This window comes from Eretmochelys imbricata, chromosome 14 (genome assembly GCF_965152235.1).
Source record: "Eretmochelys imbricata isolate rEreImb1 chromosome 14, rEreImb1.hap1, whole genome shotgun sequence".
NCBI lineage: Eukaryota > Metazoa > Chordata > Testudines > Cheloniidae > Eretmochelys > Eretmochelys imbricata.
In genome coordinates this window covers 7,998,151-8,021,289 of record NC_135585.1, presented here as the reverse complement: position 1 = coordinate 8,021,289, position 23,139 = coordinate 7,998,151, and the positions used below count along the sequence as shown (strand labels likewise).

Sequence of the window (23,139 nt, the reverse complement as noted above, 5' to 3'; positions counted from 1 at the left end):
ATGGCTGCCATCAATCTGTTCTTTGATCTGTAGACAATTTATGGAGGTGATAGAAGCTACTGCCCAAATGCCAGGGGCTCTGTGTGTCCCCCATTTCTCCCTTCTGTTTTCTAGTTTTCATCAAATGCTTCTGCCCTTTGATGTCTAGAAAGATCCCTGAAATTTTGGAACTGATCTGATGTGGTGTTCAAAAGTTGTCCTGCTACATTAAACAGACAGACAGACAGAGAAATGCCATCAAATTGGGTATAAAACCTCACTTCACTTGGCCAACAATGTAGTGCTAAATATAATCAGATTTGGCTTGATTGGCTCAGCTGAGTGAGCCTGGAGCTGTCCATGGCTGGGACACTCTGTTGTCCTGATCCTGTAACTTTGTGCATGTGGGCAAACTGCTGTGTGTGGGCAGAGCCCCACTTACATCAGGGAAGCTCCTTATGGATACAGCAAGTCTGCCTGTGTGTGTGAAGCGTCAGGACTGGAGCCCAAGGCTCCAAGGAGTATTGGAGTTGTGAAGCAGCAGTTGCTGACAAATGGGATGGGATGGGGATAGGAATGAGGGATGTGACAAATTAAATAGCAGTCCAGCTATCCTTCAACTCTGGTTCAGCAAGTCTGAGATTCTGAATCGCTGTCTTTGTTCAGCCAGAACCAATCTGAAATATGTCCATGCTTTAACTTCATTGAGTAAAACACGGTGAAGTGCCTGGCACCCACCCCCTAACCTGTCCTCTCCCAGCCCGGCTCCCAGTTTCAGGCATTAACTTCATGACCATTCCATTTTCATACACAAAATGACAATGGGACATTTACTAGAGGTGATAGAAACCTAGTCCCAAAGATCCACCTTTTGGATGAAGCATTTATCAAATATGTACAACTGATTTTCTGTGAACCTGTTACAAGTTTCATTTACAATATTTTGACCTTATCTGAGCACAAATCCTACAAACCTATTTGTACTGCACTCATGTAATCTGTGAGATTCACACTCTGTGCTCACTACTCACACTACTAGCATGGAAGCTAATTTGTGCTTATCAGCCTGTGGCGTAGGAAACATGCTCGAAAGTTCATGTGAAAATTTTACATTTTGTGGAGAAATGTTCAGTATTACAAGAAAAGTTTGAAATGTATGAAGTGAAAAAAGGAAGTGAAAGAACAATAAAATGAACATTTCTCGGTGTATCAATTCATTAGTATGGTTTGTGTCAGAGCTGTTTGGGACAGACAGGACCATTTCCCTTATCTAGTCAGGCTTAAGGCATAACAGAAGCCATAGAACCTTACCAGTGATTTCAGTATTTAACTCAGCATCTTGTGGTTGAACTAGAGCATCTTGTTTAGAAAGACATCCATTCTTGATTTAAATACTCCAACTGATGGGGAATTTACTCCTTTCTAGGTAATCTGTTGCAGTTGTTCATTACCAGGACAGTAACATAAAATACGTGTTTTTATTGAAAAATATTACAGGGCCACATCCTCAGCTGGTTTAATTAGTGTGGAATATATTAATGGAGCTTTGCTAACTTACAGCACCTTAGGATCTGGCCTGTAGTTTTTAGTTTGTATGCTACATGTCTCACTAGGATGATCCTGATTTTGCAAGTCCTTTTCTTGTCATTTCTGTTCTGTAATTTCATGTAAGAGTGACTGCATTTTTTATTTTATGATAAGTTGCAATGGGCACATACATTAGTATAAACATTCAAAAAATATTTCTCCACAGGCAGTTAAAATCCTGGCCTACTAATATGAAGGCTAATTAATGTAAATACTGGAAACAGGCTGAATTATTTTTAACAGCCCCTCTAAAGATAACTGGGTGGGCAGTGAAGGGAATCTAGAATACTTGTAGATTCTGTTACGTTGCCATTAAGAGAATGAGCTTGAGGCTCTATAGGAAAAGTCCATTGATCAGTTATACCTTGGGTAGCTAAGTAAATGTTTATTGAATGAGAATATAGATATAAAAAAGGTTTTACAATGTTTTTTAGAAATACTTGTCACTGTGTCAATATCTCCACCCAGTGTCTCTCAGTAGGGGGTTGTTGTCTTTGCTGTGTCCTCCTAGCAGGAGATCATTTTGATGAGAGGTGGAACTGAGAACAGGTCTGTTCTGTGTCATCAAGATAGAAGCTTCCTGTTTTTTAAAAGCAGTTTTTAGGCATGATCCTGAAAGGTGCTGAATCTATCATCAATTCACTTGGAATTGTAGGTGGCCAGTGGCTCCAAGAATCAGGCACAGTTTCTAGTGATTGACTAGCTCTCATTGTCAGTTCTCAAAGCCCACCTTTTTACCCAGGCCTTTGTCTGAGTAAGGGTGTTCATGAAAGATGCACCAAATCTAAAAAAGGAGTAGGAATGAGATTCATCCTTTCCTTCTCTTGCCGGTAGTGGCTGGTAATTAATTTGGGGATCGTCTATTTGCTGCCAATTGTTGACAGCATGTTATGAATTTCTGATGATATATTTTTAAAGATCTGAATATACCCAGAGCACATATTTTATAAATGCTGATATAAATAAATTAAAACAGAAGTTGAAAATAGAAAGAAATTTAAAAATTGCTTTAGAATAACTTGGAATGTTTTTAAAAAAATTGGGATTGGAGAAAGGGTTTTGCGATGTTAACTTCAAACAGCGTTTCACAGCAAACATTTGTTTAGCTGCTTTACAAGTGTACTGCTTTCAGTACATACATCTCCCTGGCTTGAGTTATCAGAGAACCTATAAATTTCTAGAACTAAAATTGTGTTTGGGGAGAGAATTGGCTCCTAATCGTTGGGGAGGCAGCATGGTCTAGTAGATAGGGCTCTGGGCTGGGAGGTCTGGATTCTATTTCTGGTTCTGCCACTTATCTTACTTGACCATGGTCAAGTCACTTCCAATCTCTGTGCCTCTGTTTGCCCTTCCACCATTCTGTCTTGCTGTGTCGACTGAGTTCTGTGGGCAAGGACTGCCTCAGTATGTGTATCTACAGCTCTAGCATAATGGAATTCCAGTCTCTGGGGCCTCTAGCAAGCTGCCATAATGCAAATAATAAGTAATCGTTACCATCAGATAACGTTATCAAGTTTTTAATTTATTTTGAGTAATCCCCAGACCACTGAAATTTCCCATTTTAACTCTGAAAACACTTCTCTTTTATTAGGGTCTGATTCTGCTCAGTTTGAAATCCGTAAGAATTTTGTCACTTATTTTATAGGGAGCAAGATAAACCTCAGATTCAGTTTTGTTGCCTCAGATTAGTAATAATTAATAAAGACATCTCAAATTCTCTTGTTTCCTCCTCATGATAAAGTAGCTTCTTTTGGTTAAGGCCAGGTTACAAAGATTTCCTTGAAACTTCCCAAAGTGAAGAGCACTGGCCAGCCTTTATATCTAACCCAGTGATTCCCAATCAGTGGTCCATGGAGCTTCTGTCTAGTAACCTGCATAGAGCCAGCAGGCCACATGGGGCTGAAAAACAAATATAGACTGGGTTTTCTAGTGTATTTCTACTCTCAGAAATGCACACCTGCTATGGAAGGAGAAAAGGGTTTATTTACAGTTTATTCATATACCCACTGAAGTTCTTTACTGGATTCTCCATTACTATCAGTCTTCCTAAGTGACACACAGTATGCTTTCCTCAGTTGAATTGATTGATAGCAGAGGCAGGTGCAGTCTTATGTGACAGAGAAGCTTTCAGTATACTTGCTTATGTGTGTGTCCTTTTTCTTTAGATTCCAAAATGTTACATGAAATATACAAACAGAAAGTAAAAATAAAAATAAAATAAAATACATGTATTTTGCTAACGTATCTAGATATAGATATGACCCTAGGTCCTGATGCTCCAAAGTTTAGCATGAGCCTAACTTTAAGTATTTTAGTAGGTATAGTTAAGCATATGATTAAGTGCTTTGCTGGATAAGGGCCTTAAAGATTACTTTTTCATAGGAAACATTTGTCCTAATAGGAATTTTTTACAGTGTTCCAGAGTAATGACCCCAAATATTATTGATACTGTTGTAAGCTATAGTGTTTTGAAACATTATTATGAAATACAATAGCAGGTTTTTGTGTTTACTAAGAAGGTTTTATATAATATTTTGCCTGTAAAATCCTGTACAGTTTTAAAATTCCACTTCTGTTTTTATATAAAGGAATGATACTGGATTAAAAAGCAAATAAACACTTAACAATATTTTTGACTCAGGTTTTATGATTTTCTTTTTAAGGTATTTGAAATAGTAGAACGTGTTGAAGAATTGAGAAGAAAATGGCCGGTAGCTTGGGGAAAATTGGATGATGGCAGTATAGGGGTTGTAACACCATATGCTGATCAAGTGTTCCGAATTCGGGCAGAACTTCGAAAAAAGAGATTATCTGATGTCAGTGTAGAAAGAGTGCTAAATGTTCAGGGTAAGTAGTGATTACATGTCTTAAGAATCTGCTAACAAAGATAAGATTGTGAAATGCAGTCCTAATTTCTGTATGTAATTTACCAATCTATGTAATTTTTTTAACACGTGATATAGGAGGCTTTTTACAGTAAGCTTTTTAATTGTGATCCCCAGATTTCACACTCAGAATGTCTTTGATTGTACTTTGTAATTAGAGTACGATAGTAACAGCAAGTTAAACAAAGGAATAACATATAGGAGAAGCAGTTAAAATAATCTTGACTCTGAGTAAAAAGAGTGGATATAATATACAGTCACTAATGTTGGTGTGACAGGATCTGACTAGTGCACATGCTCATTGGATATTATTCCATCCTAGAATACCCAAAGCAATCAATGTGTGGTTTGTGAAATATAAAATTTTTCAATATGAATATGACTTTTTGTGTTAATGGAGGCAAAAAAAGACCTTACTTTTTATTTCTTTATGTAGCTCCAGCAATGTGCTAGGCACTTTGCAAACAATTATGGAGACAGACAAGATCCATAAAGAAACATAATGCCCCAGAGTGTTTGCAATCCAAGGACCCAGTCCTGCAAAGGATTCCACGCTCTTGGACTCCTAGTCCCACATGGTGTTCTGTAGGATTCTGCGGGGGCATGTGGCTTTACAGAATTGTGTTTTAAATAGACAAAGAGCGGACAAGTGTCTGCCGGGTAGCAATTGGCAAACTCAGATATCTGAGCAGGAAAGAACAGCCTATTTCACATAGGTAGAAATTTGTATTTGTTTGACTTTTATGGCATTTTTATTTGCTAAGCTGTGAAAGAGAAATGGCTGAAATGATGTGCATTTTTTCCTGCGGAACAGCCTTATTTTTTTCAGATGTAGCCTTTAGTGTAAATTGGTACCGCGCCTATTACTGGCTGAACAGAAACTGTGCAGAGGTGTTCAGAACTTCAGAAAGTTCTGGAGTGCTTAAAACTGGCATGGAAAACAAGGATTTTAAAAGGACAAATTGCTCTTGCAATGAAAAGTGTTCTTCATAATGCATTTTAAAATGTTAAACTCTTATTATTCTTGCACAAAGCTCTTTACATGAAGAGTAACTAATGACTCTCTAGAATTACTTACATATAAAATGTCAAGTTCTGAAATCTGTCTAGCAAGTGTTGTGATTTGGTTGCATTACATCTGAAAATGGTTAAAATTATCTCAAACTTTCATCTCTCCTTTCTTTAGGAAAGCAGTTTAGAGTTTTGTTTCTCAGCACAGTGCGAACACGGCATACGTGCAAACACAAGCAAACACCGATCAAAAGGAAGGAACAATTACTGGAGGATTCAACAGAGGACTTGGATTATGGTTTTCTGTCCAATTACAAACTTCTCAACACTGCCATTACAAGAGCACAGTCCCTGGTAGCTGTGGTGGGAGACCCAATTGCTTTATGTTCCATTGGAAGATGCAGGTACAGTATATGTGTGTTCTTTGGCTAAACAGGGGTAGCAGAAGTGCTAGTGAATATTATACATTTGAGTACAATCTATGGACTAAGTAAAACTGGTCTGCTTTTTAGGCTCCAAAGGCAAATGAGTTGCATTTAAAAAATTTAATTGGAGAAACATATATCATTTTTTACATCATTATATATATATATATTCCACTAAACAAAACCTTCATTAAAATCCGTTAAAATTGCCAGGTGATGCCACACCATCGGTAAAAAGCCAGGAAGACACTAATTGAGTTCTCATCCGTCCCTTGCAGACTACAACTATGGTTTCACCTTGTCCATATTTATACCATCCATTTCCACCACACACGCCTTCTCTTCTATACTAAACATGCAATTCGTAACGCCAGCCATGCAGAGTCCTTAGAAATTGATGTTTTCTGATTTTTGGCAAGGTTGAGTTGGTGTTATCTTGAAACACTTTGTTGTGTATAGTGTATATTCTGAACTGATAGTGTTGTTTAACTGTGTTACCTTGGAAGATTGCTAATGGAGGGAATTGTTTACTTTTTAAGTGAAAATGATTTGTAATAGTGTAGTTTGTAATGTTTCTAGTAGTGTAAATCAGGTGATGTAAAAGGATGTATTGTGTTTTGTTTTTTCAATAGTTGGATTTATGGTGGCATGTTTTTGTGTTTCCAAACAATAACACCAGTAAAGGTGAGAAGTCACCTTTCATCTATCTTGGTGAACTTCAGAGTCTAAATGGGATACTAGCATTATTAAGCACATGGCAATCTTTTTCTTTTCTTTTCTTTTCTTTTCTTTTCTTTTCTTTTCTTTTCTTTTCTTTTCTTTTCTTTTCTTTTCTTTTCTTTTCTTTTCTTTTCTTTTCATCAAGTCCAAAATCTCTGTGAATTGAACATGAAGGTAGCAGAGATATGATCACCAAAAGACAGAATGCCAAGTTAAGGTACTTCTCTGTCCAATAAAGAAGTGACTTCAGTATGGTTGAAAACAGTATCTTCTTTTAGGACTCTGCTCCTTTGAAATGTTTTTAGGTAGGGGAAACTGAAATGCAGCATTGTCAGAGCCTGATGTGGACTTTCAAACTGAAGAAAAGACAAGCCAAAGGTGTAGTGAGGGTAACCAGCTGAGGAAGAGTGAGATAGTAAGGGCGGGAAAACTTTATGCAAGGGCCTCTACTCATAGGAAAAGTGCCACAGGATCTTTAGTGTTCAGTCAGGGTCGACCCATCTTTGATTCTTAATGTGTCCTCCAAAATCACATTGTAGCTGTTTGTTACTTGCTCAAGAGCCTGCATTTCTATATGTAATGAAGGGTAATTGACAAAGCATTCTTGTTGTATTTGCTAATTCTGTAATTTGTACTTGATACTAGTAGCTCAAGACCCTCCATTTCATTTTCAGCTGTTTTTAATGTGCTTATTATAACATTGCATGTCAATAAAAATACTGCAATTAAATTTGGGCATTGAAAAATAGCATGATTTATTACTTAACTGTTTTTTGTGTGAAACATCATGGCAGTCATATGAAAGTGGAAAGCACAAAGCCATCGTTTAGCTATTCTCTGTAAACCTAGAATAAGCTAAATGGGAGCTGAATAAATGAACTTCCTGAAGACATGAATAAGGAAAGGTGAAAAATGGTAGGAGATTTAAACAATCATTTTACGGATGTAAAGGTCTTTGTCTTCAAAGGGTTCTCTTTCTATGGAAGGGGCAAAATGTTCAGATGGTCAGAGATAGAGCCTTAAGCTTGCTTCTGAAGTAGAAGAAATGCTGCACTGACTGTGCTATAACAATGCAGCAAAAGTGTGTGTGTGTGTGTGTGTGTGTGTGTGTGTGTGTAAGTCATTTGTCCCTTTACATTGACTTCACTTTCCTGAGCAGTGTCTCTATTACAATGCTTCTGATGTTCATGGAGATGTTCAGAGAAGCCCAAATACCTTTTATTTAGAAAATGGAAACCAAACCTTTATCTACTACATTTATTAAAATATAATTTGAATTTAAATACTTATTTAAGGGGACAGCATCAAAATAACCTTTTCTTTATTGCTGCTAACTGGTTATTAAAATCAAAAGGATTTTTGGGTGTTTTATTTGTACCATTCATGTGTCTTGCTTGCATTTTTGAACATGCCTGATTTATGTAACTCACTGGTCAGCATTTGTTACCCATACTCCTTCGTACTTGAGCCACAGATGATGTGAGTTTGTTACAACTCCCAACTACAGGGCTTGGTTTTCTAGCTCAAGCTGCAGAGACAATTCATGTTTTCAGCTCTGGAGGTTCCTGGTTCTCTCCCTTGGTGTATTGGAAAAGATCCTGGTCATCACACTTAAGGAAATCGGTCTGTTTCAGATACTCCTCTGCCCCACCGTGGGCTGTTGGGACACACTGGGTTTGCTCAGTAAGGGGGCAAGGCTCTTGGATCCATTAGTACCACAGACCATTATGTGGCCTGCTGATTGGCTCAAGGGTCATCATTTTTAAGTGATGCATACAGTTCATCCCATACATTCTCCAGCTTCTGTTGGTTCAGGGTACTGAGAAAGACCTTGAGACCCAAATTCTGACCCCTTTCAGTCCCAATAGCAAAGCATTATGGCTCAAATTTTCGTAAGTGACTAGTGTTTTTCAGTCTCTGAACTTTTTAAGTGCCCAACTTGATAGGTTCCAGAGGTACACTCTGTCCCAACACATTTTTAGAAATTGGCCCCTTTAAAGGGTCTGAAATTTATGAAAATGTAGGCCTGGGCCGCCATTAAATTGCAGTTTTGACAGCTAATGGTCCAGTCTGCCTTTCCAAGTCCAACAGCTTTTATGTATATTCTGTGCAAAACTTACACAACCAAAAGTTCTTTAATTAAGAAGTAAGCAATGTGTGGGAACTTTATCAAGAAGATGTGTCTTGAGCAATGCTTTTAATATGCCATTGTCTTGTTTCACTGAATAATTAAATATTTACTGTTTGAAACTCCTGCTGGAGGGCTTGGGCACTCTGCTATTAAGAGAGAGGGAGTTCTTTTTTAGCACAAGAGAAATTCAGAAGTCTGGAAGAAGTGACATTTTGTGCAGAAAAACAGACCTCAAAAAAAGTTTAGAGAGTTCTTGAATTTTATAAATATTCTAATACCTGTCAAAGTGAGTCAGGAATTTGTAGCTGTAGTTGTAGAGAGCTATGTGAAGTAGCCCCGGGTAATTATTGCCTTTCTGTATATTACAGGCAGACTAGACAGGGCTGTTTGGCAGACGCTCCCTTTAAATTCAGGAGCAACTGCAAAGCAGAGATGGCAGTGTTTTATTTTCTGTTCTTACATCCCAGTACAAGTGTTCCATGTGTAGGGAGACTGCTTGGTGCATTTTAAACAAAAGTGCATGGGCCTCAGTGGAGTTCTGGTGCTTTGCGGTAGGTTTGATGACTGCATTGAGTAATCACAGAGAGCTCTGTCATTATATTTCCATATTGTTGTTTAATTCTCACTTAAATACTTGCAAAATGTGTTTGCCTTACAGTCAAATGACTTGATGCTCCTGCAGAAAATGGGTCATCTATATAGTGAAATTTAAAAGCGCACTTCTCATTTACATGAAATCACAGCGAAAGATTGGCATTAGAATGGCTATTTTAAATTCTTATGTGTATGCAGCTTGGTCTACAGTACATACTTACTTCGATATAACTGTGTCGCTCAGGGTGTGAAAAATCCACACCGCGAGCAATGTAGTTATACCGACATTAAACCCCTGTGTAGGCAGTGCTAGTGCCTCTTTGTGGAGGTGGCATTGTTAAGCTGATGGGAGAGCTCTCTCCGATTGGCTTAGAGCGTCTTCACCAGACATGCTACAGCGGTGTAGCTGCGCCATTGTAAATTTGTAGTGTAGACCTACCCTTAGTAACTATTCCTGTGGTCTTGCAAGAGAGACACTTGTCCTCCCTCAGATTCGCCTGCGAATGGCACTGGTCAACCAGTGGCTTCTCTCCTTAGGATCTACATTGCCATAGGCTGGGTGAGCTTGCCACCTGGAACTAGGCTGATTGCCTGTCCTGGTTCCTTAAAAGGCCAACTGCAGAAGGAGACAAGGGGTAGCAAATAGAGTATGTTTCCTATGTTGTTACAGTTGCCAGCACTTCTGATCCGATGCTTCAAAACATTCCCTAAACTTGGTGAGGTATGACATGAGAAATTGTGTGTGACTAGCCTGGTTTATTCTTGTGCTTTGCCATTCTGAACAGTCTAAATGAAATGAAAAGGGTTTAAATAAATGTGTATTTGTGCGAATAATTCTCCATCTCTGGCTCTAGACAGTGAGCAGAGTTATTTTTAAATGCAGTATTAATCTTTTCGTTCATTCTTTCATCAACACTAGGGTAATTTATAAAATTTAAAGCAAAAGGTGTTGGATCAGGTGTGGGGAAAAACTATCCACCTGCAAATACACAGTGTGTCACCCCATTAATCAACTCATTTTCTAATAAAATTGCTCAAGAAATATTCTGAAATATCTAGGATGCCTGGGTATTATAAAGTCTAGACTCCTTGCTGTGATAAAATAATTCCATGTCATACATGGGCATGGAGAAATATACCAGTGGCAAAGACTCAGCCAGCATCTGGAATGTTAATTCCACTGGAGCTAAATGGAGCTTTGCTATTTATTTTCTGCATCTTCACCTATGTGGGGTGAAATCCTGACCTCACTGAAGTCAACCTGAGTTTTGCCATGGACTTTAGTGTGGCTAGATTTTCACTCTAGGACTGCTCCTCTCTTGAAAATTCTGGAGATAACAGGATTTATCTGTGCTTCTTCCATTCTTGCGTCAGATTCTCTGCCTTCCACAGTGCATGCAGAGCAATGGTTCATCACGTCCACGTTGTCCTATAGCATTCGTTGCTTTTAGAACTCATTTTTTATTATAATTATTTATTTAAATTACCATAGCATGTGGGAGCCCTAGTCATGGACCAGGACCCCATTATGCTGGGTGCTGTACAAATATAGAACAAAAAAGGCAGTATTTCCCCATTTATTGACCAGAACTGGCAGATTCTGCTCCTTGAACGTGACCACCCACTAAGCTCCTCTCTGTATGCCCGGTGGCCATAGGTGGATCAAGGAACTTTGATCCCTGAATCCTTTTTGCAGGTCAATGTGCAGTAGACCTGCAGAATGTCAGTTATACAGGTTTTGGGGGACTACAACACTTGTGCATTCTACACAAAACACTTGTGTTTTGGCCTCTCTCTCCTATGGAAGAGCCAAACAGATTTTTGCCCAGGAAGGCACGGTCTTTTGTTTTTAAAAATAATTTTTTGCTCATTCGGATGGCCTCATGGGATGTTCATTTGTAAAGCGGGCATTAATTATATTTCCCATCTTCTGTAAGGCACTTTAAGATCTACATATGACTATAGTTCTTATTACCTTAGGTTCAGGAAAAACCAGAAGAAGCAGGCACCCCAATCGCTTATGAATAATGGAAATACATTATACAGGCCTTCCATTTTTTCAACACCTTCCAGTACAGAAATCAATCTGAGATTGTCAGCAGACGTTTACGAGTGTAAAATATTGTCAGCCTGTCGTCTTTAATCACTTACCAAAAAAATGAAAATTAAAGAGACGGATTATTATTCAGTGTGCCTTTTAGGGTTTTCATCTTTTCAAAGTCTAATGTAGTTTTTTCCCCTACATCTTTTATTTTTCATCACCCTTCATTGCTTGAAGGAGATAATTTAATAATTTTTCCTTGATTAAAGGAGATAAGATCCTGGTTGTTGTTGTGTTTTGTGTTTTTTAAACAATGACCGATTTAAATTTTTTCAGAGGAAAATGACTGTCCCATGTTCTGCTTGCTTTTCAGAAAAAGTATTTGTTGATAGAATTTCTAAAATCAAATGTTTTACCAATAGATATTGTCACATGTGTTTAAAAAAAAAAAGAGTAGACTTCTACATGAGTCACACTGAGAAATTGGAATGACAGATTGAAATGATCATTTATTGAGCTATTTAATTAAAAAAAAACTAATTACAGCACTATAGGGGAAAATAATACAATCCTTTTTCTTACATGAACCTGGAAACCCCTATTATATATATACAAAGTATTATAATAAGAACAGTTTGCATTTATACCTGCCATTGAAGGATCTCAAGTGTTTTACACGTACTAACATATTAAGCCTCACAACATACCTGGGAGGTAGGCAAGTGTTAACCCCATTTTACAGATGGAAAAACCAAGGATCAAAGAGGTTACTTGCCTAAAGTCATGTGGTGAATCAGTGGCAGAGCCAGGAAATGAATTTAGCTCTTCTAACTCACCGTCCTGTGCTTTAACAGCAAGACCGTCCTTCCATATTTTGTCCCACTATTGCTACCAGACAAATACTGTGTGATTTGTATTTAGTAGTGTTACTTCAAGAAAATCAATAAAAACTCAGGGTCATATTGTTCCACCTGCCTCAGTTAATGGAGTAGGGCATGCTGCCTCTACCCTTCCCCCTCCACTGGGGTTGGACTCTTTGGAATGGGAGGGCTTGGGGCCATGAGTACAGCTGCACTTTGCAGTTTAACACTGCTAAGGATATTAGTGAATAAACTAATTCTGATCCTGTCAGTGACAGCTTCCTTCTTCCAGAGGAGGCAATATAGCCTGGTTGATGTGGCATTGGACTGGGACTCAGAAGACCCGAAATCAGTTTCCAGCTCTGTTACTGCTTTGCTGCCTGACCTTGGGCAAGTCACTTTTTCCCCCATGCCTCAGTTTCCCTATTTGAAAAAATGGGGATAATGATACTAATCTTCTTTGTAGAGCACTTGGCTTTTTGAGCTTTAATAGAGTCTGTGGTGTTTGTGTTTGCTCTTCCATAAAATTTCCAGGTTAGTGCAGTCTCTGCTTTTATGTTGACATAGGTATAGGAATCAGATATGATATGACATAGGTTTAGGGCTGCAGTCTGATCTGCCTGGACAGACCCTTATGCCTACTCTGTGGTTGGGGCTCCGCATGGATGTGTGGGCCCAGCCCCTGGATCTCATTGCAGAATTGGAGGCATGATGTGTAAGATGGGCATGTAGGAAAAATACAAACTGTACTTTGCTGTGTAAAACCTCTGTTAACTATAACCTGAGTTGGTAAATCTTATTCTTTCTAACTGTTTTCCATAGGAAATTTTGGGAGAGGTTTATTGCCCTGTGTCACGAGAATGAGAGCCTCCATGGTATCACGTTTGAACAGATCAAGGCTCAGTTGGAGGCTTTGGAGTTAAAGAAAACCTATGTGTTGAATCCACTGGCACCTGAGTTTATCCCTCGGGCTCTGCGACAGCAGCATTCTGCAAATATCAACAAACAGCAACAATCACCACCCAAGGTAAAGCATAACTGGTAATGAAGTTTGTCAGGAGGTGGGAGTGAAGGTAGAAATACCTGTCGAGAAATGATATAAAAGGTTTATTGGGCTGGTTGTTGTTTTAAAATAGCTTCCACACATATACAGACTTGCAGTTGATGGTGTCAATGCAATTGCCGAAGGGGCCTTCAACAATTTCAAAAGCAGGCACTAGACCTCATTACAAGGTGGTATTTATTTAGCAATAGCGTGGGCTGGACAAGATTGGATCTCTTATTGAAAGATATGCTCTAGCTCAACCACCATTCATTCATTTTTTTTATTGTTTGTATTACCATAGCACCTAGGAGCCCCAGTCTTGGACTCCATTATGCTAGGTGCTGTACAAACACAGAACAAAAAGACAGTCCCTACCCCGAAGAGCTTACAGTCTAAGAGAAGACACAACAGGTTGATACAGACAGACCAGTGAGGGAGAACAAAGAACCCGTGTGACAATAACCACAATTTTTTTAGGCTTGGTGCAAAAATTACTAGGTGAAATTCAGTGGCTTATATTTTGCAGGAGGTCACATTAGATGATCATAATGGTCCCTTCTTGCCTTAACTGTATTGAAATACAGTATTTATTTAGCATTAACTGATGATTGCTGTTCATCAAAAGGCCAAATTTAATTACCGTCAAGGATATAACTGAAAATCTGAAAATCTTCTTTCCACCTACATCATCACAGTAATAAGAGCTATTCCATCTGAACATAGTTGACAAGTTGTCATCTGAGATGACAGGAGTAAAGTAAGCAGATAATACTTGAACACACGTAGGAAGTAACTACAATAAGTAATAAAGCTCCCTTTTTTTGCCTTCAAGTTTTAAAAGCCTGTGATTAGTTCTGTTTTTGTTAGGCCTTTTAAAATATAACATTTATTGTTGTTAGTGGAGAGGAGGCTGGAGACCTGAATGATGCTGATGTATTTCTGCTACTGAAGAAATAGGAAGACTAGTCCCCAAGAATTGTTCTGTACTGAGTTTATGGATATCTGTGCAGTTCAAGAGGTATTGCTTAACTGTGATCCACGCTGAAAAGTGACTCTGTAAAACTGGTACCTTCTTACATCTGCCCCAGTGCTTATTCAGCATAAAATGTCTTCCTTGACCTACAAAGAGCCATACTGGGTCAGATCATTGGTCCATCTAGCCCAGTATCCTGTCTTCCAACAGTGGCCAATGCCAGGTGCTTCAGAGGAAATGAACGGAACAGGTAGTTTATCAAGTGGTCCATCCTCTATCACCTATTCCCAGCTTCTGGCAAACAGAGGCTAGGGACACTTCAGAGCATGGTTTTGCATCCCTGCCCATCCTGGCTAATAGTTTTTAATAAGTTTTTTACATCTGTGACCCCTTCAGGGCCAAAACAGCTAATATGGAGTTAGCTGGATTCTGTACTGGCATGTGCATTATCAACAGAATTGTTAGGCCTAATGTGAAACCTAACTGAAGGCAATGGAGTTGTGTTTATTAATGGTGATGCTGCACAAACCAGAAAGAAGCTGGCTTGACTTTCAGCTCTCAGGTTGGGTTCGTTTGCTATTGGGGGAAGTAGCGGAAATTTTTTTTTATTTTTTTTTATTTGTAAATTTAATCCAGAAGCCATTGAGAGCTCCATGGTGCCATTTGTACAGAGTCATTACGTGTATAGAACTGCACTGTAAATTTAAAAAAAAAAATCACCATGTGCTGCAGTTACATACAGAATCTTAGTCAAAGGAGACAACCTTTCCACATTTTGAAAATACGGTCCCTGAAAGCAATTGCTACAAAGCATAGCAAGTTTGTTAGGTCAAGCAGAACTTTTATGGGCATATAACAGACCATCTGATACCAACTGACAGCATAAACCAATACAGCAATAGAATTATGTAAACAACAAATGGGTGATGATAAGGCACAAAACTTGACTAAATTGTGATTTGGTATTAGGTCTCTTAGTATACAAATAGCCCCTTTTTAAAAGCTTCTGGGGTTTTGTTTGCTTAAACACAACTATTAAAAATAAATAATTTTCTTTTCAAAAATAATATTAATCCAAAAAACCATAAGAAAATCAGAGACCAGTCTGACACTGTCCTTTAATCTATTTTATGCATAGGTCAACATTTGTCAGATCCACCTGTCTCTATACTTAGACAACTGATTAATTAGCTCAGACTTCTGGAAAACTGCCTAGACTTATCTACTGGGCAAGTAAAGTAAATAGGTTTTTAAAAATATTTTAAATTTGAGAGTGCATCTCCTGATTCAGAAAAGCATCCTATTCAGCAAAGAACTTAGGAACATGGTTAACTTTGAGCGTGTGCATGTCCTGTTGATTTCAGGTGCTTAGGTGCTTTCTTCAGTTGATGCCTAAGTGTTCATTAACATGTAGGAGTGATAGCGCTGAATGTAGCCTCCCTTTCTAATGTAAAATACACCCAGCAGAGGAGAACTCATCCCAAAGATCTGCTGTTCCAGGCCTTCTGTAGATCTGCTCTGTCATCCCTTCTGGGTAGCAGATACCAGGGGGATAAAGACCAAGCAACTGATAATGAATTGCAAAAGGTGGGGTGACTGATTAACAGAAAATGACTGAAAGAATCTCAGATTATCATTCAGGGTGCATGGTGCCATGCTTTATTGCCTCCACTGCTGCAGCATAGCTTAGCAGCAATTGACTGGCCCATCACTTCTACTGCATCTCCCCTCACTGCGGCATATACAATCTCAAGAGTGATAACATACAATGTTTCTGACTTGGGGAAGTATTTCTGCAATACATATAAAATGTGATATATGCTGTTGAGCGGTAGAAGAAAGGGATTATGTTAGCACTACTGTCTGCCGTCTCTTTGGCTACGTCTACGCGATGAAGTAGGGGTGTGATTCCCCTGCTTGTGTACACATAATTGCGCTAGCTTGATGTGGACTAGCAGGAGTGTAACTACCAGTGTAGCTGTGGTAGCATGGGTAGCAGCAGCAGAGGCTGAATACAAACCTGCAGGGGAGTAGGTACTCAGTACCGCTAAGCCATACCTCCACTGCTACTGTACTGCTATTTATACTCACAACCCTACCTCCTAGTCTGGAGGTAGCCTTTGGTGAACAATGCTTAAATTGACCGTGTTGGATTTTCCAGTCAGTTTCTAAAATGGTTGCCTTAGTACATTATTTACATTTAGCAGACTTTTACATACGTACAGCTTTTCAGGCCTTTTGCTTATTCTTTACTTTATTTTCAGCCTTCCTATGTAAGTGACTGCCTTCTTGTTTTTAAAAGTGCTCTTATCCTACAAATTATACAAATAAGGATTAGCTCCTTAGCCCTTATTATACATGTCTTTTGAATACATAATCAAAAGTTCCCTTCAGCAAAATGTAAATGTAATGTATACAAACAAAGTCAAACTAACTGAAAATCAAGTATCAAAGCTTAAAATCTATGTAAATAATTTTTGTGTGAAGATAGCTGTTACTGTTTAGAGATTTCAGAGTAACAGCCATGATAGTCTGTGTTCGCAAAAAGAAAAGGAATACTTGTGGCACCTTAGAGACTAACCAATTTATTTGAGCATAAGCTTTCGTGAGCTACAGCTCACTTCATCGGATGCATCCGATGAAGTGAGCTGTAGCTCACGAAAGCTTATGCTCAAATAAATTGGTTAGTCTCTAAGGTGCCACAAGTATTCCTTTTCTGTTTAGAGATTAGCTTCCAGGGAGTGCTCTAAAGCTCTAGACACTTTTGGAAACCCGTTTTTGAGTGTCAGGTGTGCACGCATGTGCACACGTTGATGAAGGGAAGCTGCCAATAATTAATTAAGTTGGTAACAGCTGTTTGCTTTCTCCCTGCACATCTGTGATGATGGAAAAGTTTGTTCTTTTATCCGTTCTTTGTAGATGATCAAGGTACTCAAAGCTGGCAAACCAAAATAATAATAATAATAATAATAATGATAATAATATTTATCCTGACAAGTGTTTCTGTTCTAAAATTTTAACTTGAAGCCAAAGAAGATATCAAATCCTCAGAGAACCTGTGTCCCAATGCTGTGTATATCATAAGATCCTAAAGACCCTGCAAAGGCAGAGGTACTTAACAGAAGCTAGAGTGAAACTGGTCATTTCAAATCCATGTATCAAATTGCTTGTAGTTCCCGTTTCAAGCAATAATAATAAAGCAAATCTATATCTTTGGAAAAAGGGAGAAATGGGAGCATTTCAAATATTGCAAGACTAGGGACAGTGCAATTTTCAATACCCCGTTTTAGTAGTCAGGTTTGGAGTGGGAATTGGAAGGATGGGCAGAGTGCACTGTGAAACGGAGGTGCTTACTAATGGAACTTTGTACTGGCCTTGGTGGAACAGTACTGAACCAGTGGAATTGGGCAAGTAAAAATACTCAAGAGAAGAGTCGTAGACTTGCTGTTTTTTCCAACCTCTTCTCTGTAATTATATTTAATTTACTTGACTATTACTGTGCTGAAATAAAGAACTATCTTTGTGTTTGGTCTGCATTAAACATGTAAAAAAAAGTAAGTCATTATGATTTTTTTTCATTAAAGGGCAAGGGTCATCATCATAATCAGAATGACCATTTTCAAACTGATGGAATTGGTAAGTGTCTACTGTTTCTCTGGAGAAACTGGGACTGATTCTCCTATGCTTCTACTAGTTTGACATCAGTGAAGTTAATGTTGATTTATACAGCTGTATGTGTTAAGGGAGGATCACCATTATGTCTATGAAAGTAATTTATTCCTTATGTGAATTCAGCAAGCAGATATCTCAGCATACTTTAAGTAGACATTAGGTAACTCCTGGGTTCTCATTGTATGCTGACTTTAGAACCTAGATACAACCTTGTTGCAACATAGTTGTTGCTACTATGGTTCTACCACAGTTTCCCTGACCAGTGGCAGAAGATTTGTGTCTGAAACCCATGCTATACACCACTTTGGAATGGGTACAGTAATCTCGTGTGTGAGCCTATCTACACTTGCAAAATGGCTGTGTAAGGGAATCATGGTATAAAATGATAGTCCTCTAACTCTTTTATAACATAGTTTGGACATACCTGGATATATGGATTCACACAGAGTTATAATTTACTGAATCATGATATTCTCGCCAGGTAGTCTACAGTGACTTGAGACCTATATGTATTTGTTTTTAATTTTAAAGGCATTTCTAGTCCCTATTAAAAGAGTGAAGAAGTAAACCAGGGTTGTATTGTTGTAATGTGTGCAATTGGTACAGGTCATTTGGCCACCTTAACAGTCATGTCAAATTTTAAGTAAAAAGGTATAGATGGTGCTCACTGGGGAGTTTCTCTTTTAGATAACTCCCCCTGCTCCTTCCTCTCCCCCACCCTCTTCCTCTGCTTTTAGATAACTCCCCCTGCTCCTTCCTCTCCCCCACCCTTTCCCCCAGCTTTCTACCAGTCCCAGAAGTACACTAAAACTTAGCTTGTGTATTGGATCTGAGGAAACTTATGGAAAGAATATTGATTTTAGGTTAATGCTCTCTGGATTCTTCTGTATAAAGACTTACCCAGTGAATTTGTAAAGAAGGGTCCTTTTTTGGAAGGGAAAAAAAATAAGTCATTGAAGTACTTCATGTTCTTTTCCTCCCTTTGTTTTCCTTTTTTGTTTATTTTTCAGTTCAGCCCAATCCTTCTGTCCTAATTGGAAATCCTATCAGAGCGTATACTCCTCCTCCTCCTCCTCCTCTTGGACCTCACCCCAACCTGGGGAAATCTCCAAGCCCTGTTCAAAGGATAGATCCTCACACTGGGACAAGTATTCTTTACGTACCTGCTGTCTATGGAGGAAATATGGTCATGTCTGTGCCTTTGCCTGTAAGCATTTTTTTTCCCTGTTTTCTCCTTTTATTATATCGATAAAAATGAACACAAGACTAGGTAGTGAAAAGTGTGTCAGCATCTTTCATGCTTACTTGGGTTTTCCTGGCTAGGAATGTGGTGATGACCACCAAGCTGCAAGGTCTTAATGATGTTGCTCCTACAAAGAATATCACACAGCCTAAAATGGTTTTCATGTTTAAGTCATATGAGGATTACCCATGTTAAAATCGAACGAAGATGGTCATGATTAATTACTGGCCTTTTTATGAGAATGCAGGAACAGTTGAGATATAATGGTCAATTATTGAAAGCTTTCTGAATAATATCGTTTCACAAGCATTAGTTGAATTTGTGGAGGAATAGCAGCAACAGGGTGCTTTCTATGTAGAAGTGTAAAGAGAGAACTGTTGTAAGGTTTCAAGTCATCTTTTATAAAGCACAGTAGTAGTAGTCCATAATAGCCCTTGGGTTTTCAGAGCAGATCGTATTATCATGGTAGCCTTTGATCTCAGATTTGCAAGGTATGAGGTTAGTTACTTGAACCACTGATCTACCTAGTCCTTTCCTTAGATAAAAACAAAAGTACTGTATATACAACCTCTGCCCAAACTCCCCACATTCACTAATTAGTATAATAATTTACAGGTTTGTTTTATTACTGTTTCAGTGACTTGGATTATAAAATAAGTTACAATATTATCCATCTTTTGTATTAATTTAGCAAGTCAGAATCCAGACCTGGAAGGCTACGAATCATACTTTTATTACCATAAATATACAAGGAAAAATATAACATGTAAACAACACAATTTGAATAATACTGTACTCAAATTAAAATGGGTTTGCTTGCTTGTCTGTTAGCATGTTAAGAAAATGTGGCTTGCTGAGTACTTAGGGCTTCAAAATTGCTTCTCTTCATTTTGTGTAAGGGCCTGTCTGCACTTGAAACTCTACAGCGGTGCAGGTGTGTAGTGCTGCCGTGCATTGCTTAGTGCGTCAATGTAAACGCTGTTTGTGTAGGTAATCCACCTCCCCGAGAGGCAGTAGCTATATCCATGGAAGAATTCTTCCATTGACCTAGCATTGTCTACACTGGGATTTAGGTAGGCTTAAATAAATTGCCCATGGGTATGGATTGTTCACACCCCTGAGCGACATAGTTAAAAGACGACCTAATTTTCTAGTGTAGACCAGGCCTAAGGGGCATTTTCCGATTTGCCTTTCCCTGTTGTAATTCAGGAGACACTGCAGTCAATGGAATTACATCCCAGTAAAAGTGGTATAAGATTAGGTTCAGACCCTAAATACTCACCACAGACATTCTCATTATTCTGTGCAAAGTAATTTTTGTGCTATATGATAGCGATATTTGCTTTAAAGCTTGTGATTTGAATAGATAGGACTATAATTGCATGTATCTGAATGTTGAACAGCTGAGTACTTGAACAGGACCTCTTATTGTGGCTAATTTGACTGAAAATCCAAGAGTTTATGCTTCTAGTCTTCCATATTCTCTGCATGTAAGTCTGATTTTCAAATCCACTTCTGTGAAGCTTCACAGGTGCACATCATAGTCCCCTGAAGGAATAAGCGTAATGGGAGATGTATCTTTCTCTCTGGAGCATCACAAGAAGTGTGTCTGATTCCCTCAGACTGTTGCTTTATGACTAGCACTCCTTTTGAAGTTGTCATACTGCTAAACCAAAACACACTAGACAATAGAAGATGATTCTAGCTCACCTCAGCTTTGGGTGCTAAAATATTACAAGCATATGAAAATTTTATTACAAGCAGTTAACTGTTCAGCTGATCAATTTAGAACTATTAATTTTCCTTTGTGGAGCACTGTGCTGCTGAAATTACGTGCCTGGTTCTGTTGTTGACCACACTATATCAATAGATTTCCCCCTACTTTTTTTTAATGGGAGTCAGTATTCCCTCCAGTTCTCTCTCCATTAGATGTAGCAACTATAATTCTGGCTGACTTTACCCACAGTGTTGCCAAATAATGATCATCCTTGAGATGTCAAAGAAGAGGCTATAACTTGAGCATACAATGATGCTTGCAGTTTCAGTTAGGTTGCAGGAATTACTTGCAGAATTATACATTGATGTAGCACCAAAGAGTGTTCTAGATATTTCACTGTACAAATAAAAAGCACGTTCGCTCACCTGGAGGCCTTACAATCTAAGATTAAGGGCATGTCTACACTTACCTCCGGAGCGATTGATCCATCGGGGATCGATTTATCGCGTCTAGTGAAGATGTGATAAATCGAGCGCTCTCCCGTCGACTCCGGTACTCCACCGGAGCAAGAAGTATAGGTGGAGTCGACAGGGGAGCGTCAGCAGTCGACCTACTGCAGTGAAGACACCGCGGTAAGTAGCTCCAAGCATGTCGACTTCAGCTAAGCTATTTTCATAGATGAAGTTGTGTAACATAGACCAACTTAGCTCTTCTCTTCCCCCCCACCCCCCTGCAGGGTAGACCAGGCCTAAGAGCAAAAAAAAAGTAGGTAGGAAATTGGGGAAGAGAGAACAGTAGTTACAGAAATAATGTTGTGCGGTAACATAGTTGTGCACATATCCTGAAAGGTTCTTTGGGGATAGGATATATACGTGCACATGTGTACATATAATTTCTTATACATTTTTAAATAGTCACACACAGTTAACTTTTTTAATAGTTGTTGGGGTTCTTTATGAAAATCCAATTCATGGCTGCTATTTTGAGGCCTGCTCTAAACCTGTGCTTTCAACTATGAAAACCATCTGGCAACTATAGATTACACAATCTTCTCCTTTTTTCAAGTGGTAAGGCCACTGATTTCCATTCATTAGATCAAATAAGTTTTCTTTTTACTAGGTTACCAGAAGTCTGCATATGATGCTTAAATTTAAATGGAATGAGAAGGCCAGCAGCTGTATCTTTGTAATACTTACTCACTTTTTATTGATATCAAAACAAGATAATTTAAATATTTTTTTCTGTTTTACAGTTTAAGACCTAATATATTCCTATGTACCGCCAATCAAAAGAAAAAAATATGAAAATATCAGTATGTTTGAGCGTATTCCACCCCCGCCCCCGGGGATGGACTTTTAAATAATTAGGTATGAAGGTCCACATACTAATGAGATGTCTGCTTTCAAAAAGAAGTATATTGGAGATACTTTGAAATGGCACAGACACAATTGGAGGAAGCACATAGCCCAAAGCTGAAGTTCAGGAATGCAGGTTTCAAGGGCAAATATTTGCAAAAATCTAACGAATTGCTTGGAAGATGCTATGTTTAAAGCAAATAATGAAGGGATTAATTTATTAAAAATATGATAAAATGACTGTGGCCATGTAAGACAAAAAGGCCTTTTTATATCGTTTAGGGCAGCTTTCAGATCCAGAGTAAAAAATGTGGGAGGTTGTCTGCTGCCATCAGTTAAGGATGGTTTGTCACAATGAGCATTGATGATATTCATTTCATTCTCTTTTTATTCATGGGATCGCTTTTTTTAATAAACTTCCCCACAGGGAAAGATTGAACTAATTTGATCCAGAGATGTCTTCCTTTTCAGATTTTAGGCAACTAAATGCACAGTATTTTAAAGACCCTGGATTTCACGCTTTCAAGAAGTGAATTTTATTTCAAACAGATGGGCAACTCGTAGGAGGAATGCAAAGGGTGGCTCGTGATCTCCCCACGTGACTCATCCCCGTCCCACCCCCCAGCCCGGGCCCTTGTGCTCTTCCTGTTCTCTCCCCATCCCACGTTACCTGGCGGGGGGGGGCCTCTGTTCTCCTGCTGCACCGGATACTGATTTTAGGTGAAAGAAAAGTGGCCTCATGCCGGCAGTTCCTTTGGCACGGCTGTACCGGTGCTGCCCCCAGCCCTGTCCTCCAGCGGGGCTGTACAGACCCTAGGAGAAGCAGCTGTGTGGAAGGGCTGGGGGTGGGGCTGGAGGACCTGATGGCATGGGGCCACCCGGCAGCCCCCCATTCTGCTCC

At 38.9% G+C, this 23,139-nt stretch overlaps 1 protein-coding gene across 4 annotated transcripts in view; it reads left to right on the top strand.

The window, feature by feature from the left end:
- HELZ (helicase with zinc finger) overlaps positions 1 to 23,139 on the top strand; it is a 151,929-nt gene that overhangs the window by 98,262 nt on the left and 30,528 nt on the right. For all 4 annotated transcript variants that reach the window (XM_077832976.1, XM_077832975.1, XM_077832978.1 and 1 more), the window contains 5 exons: positions 4,230 to 4,413; positions 5,638 to 5,866; positions 13,056 to 13,260; positions 17,836 to 17,887; positions 18,934 to 19,130. In XM_077832976.1, coding sequence (XP_077689102.1) covers positions 4,230 to 4,413; positions 5,638 to 5,866; positions 13,056 to 13,260; positions 17,836 to 17,887; positions 18,934 to 19,130 — 867 coding nt within the window. The remainder of the gene's footprint in view (positions 1 to 4,229; positions 4,414 to 5,637; positions 5,867 to 13,055; positions 13,261 to 17,835; positions 17,888 to 18,933; positions 19,131 to 23,139) is intronic.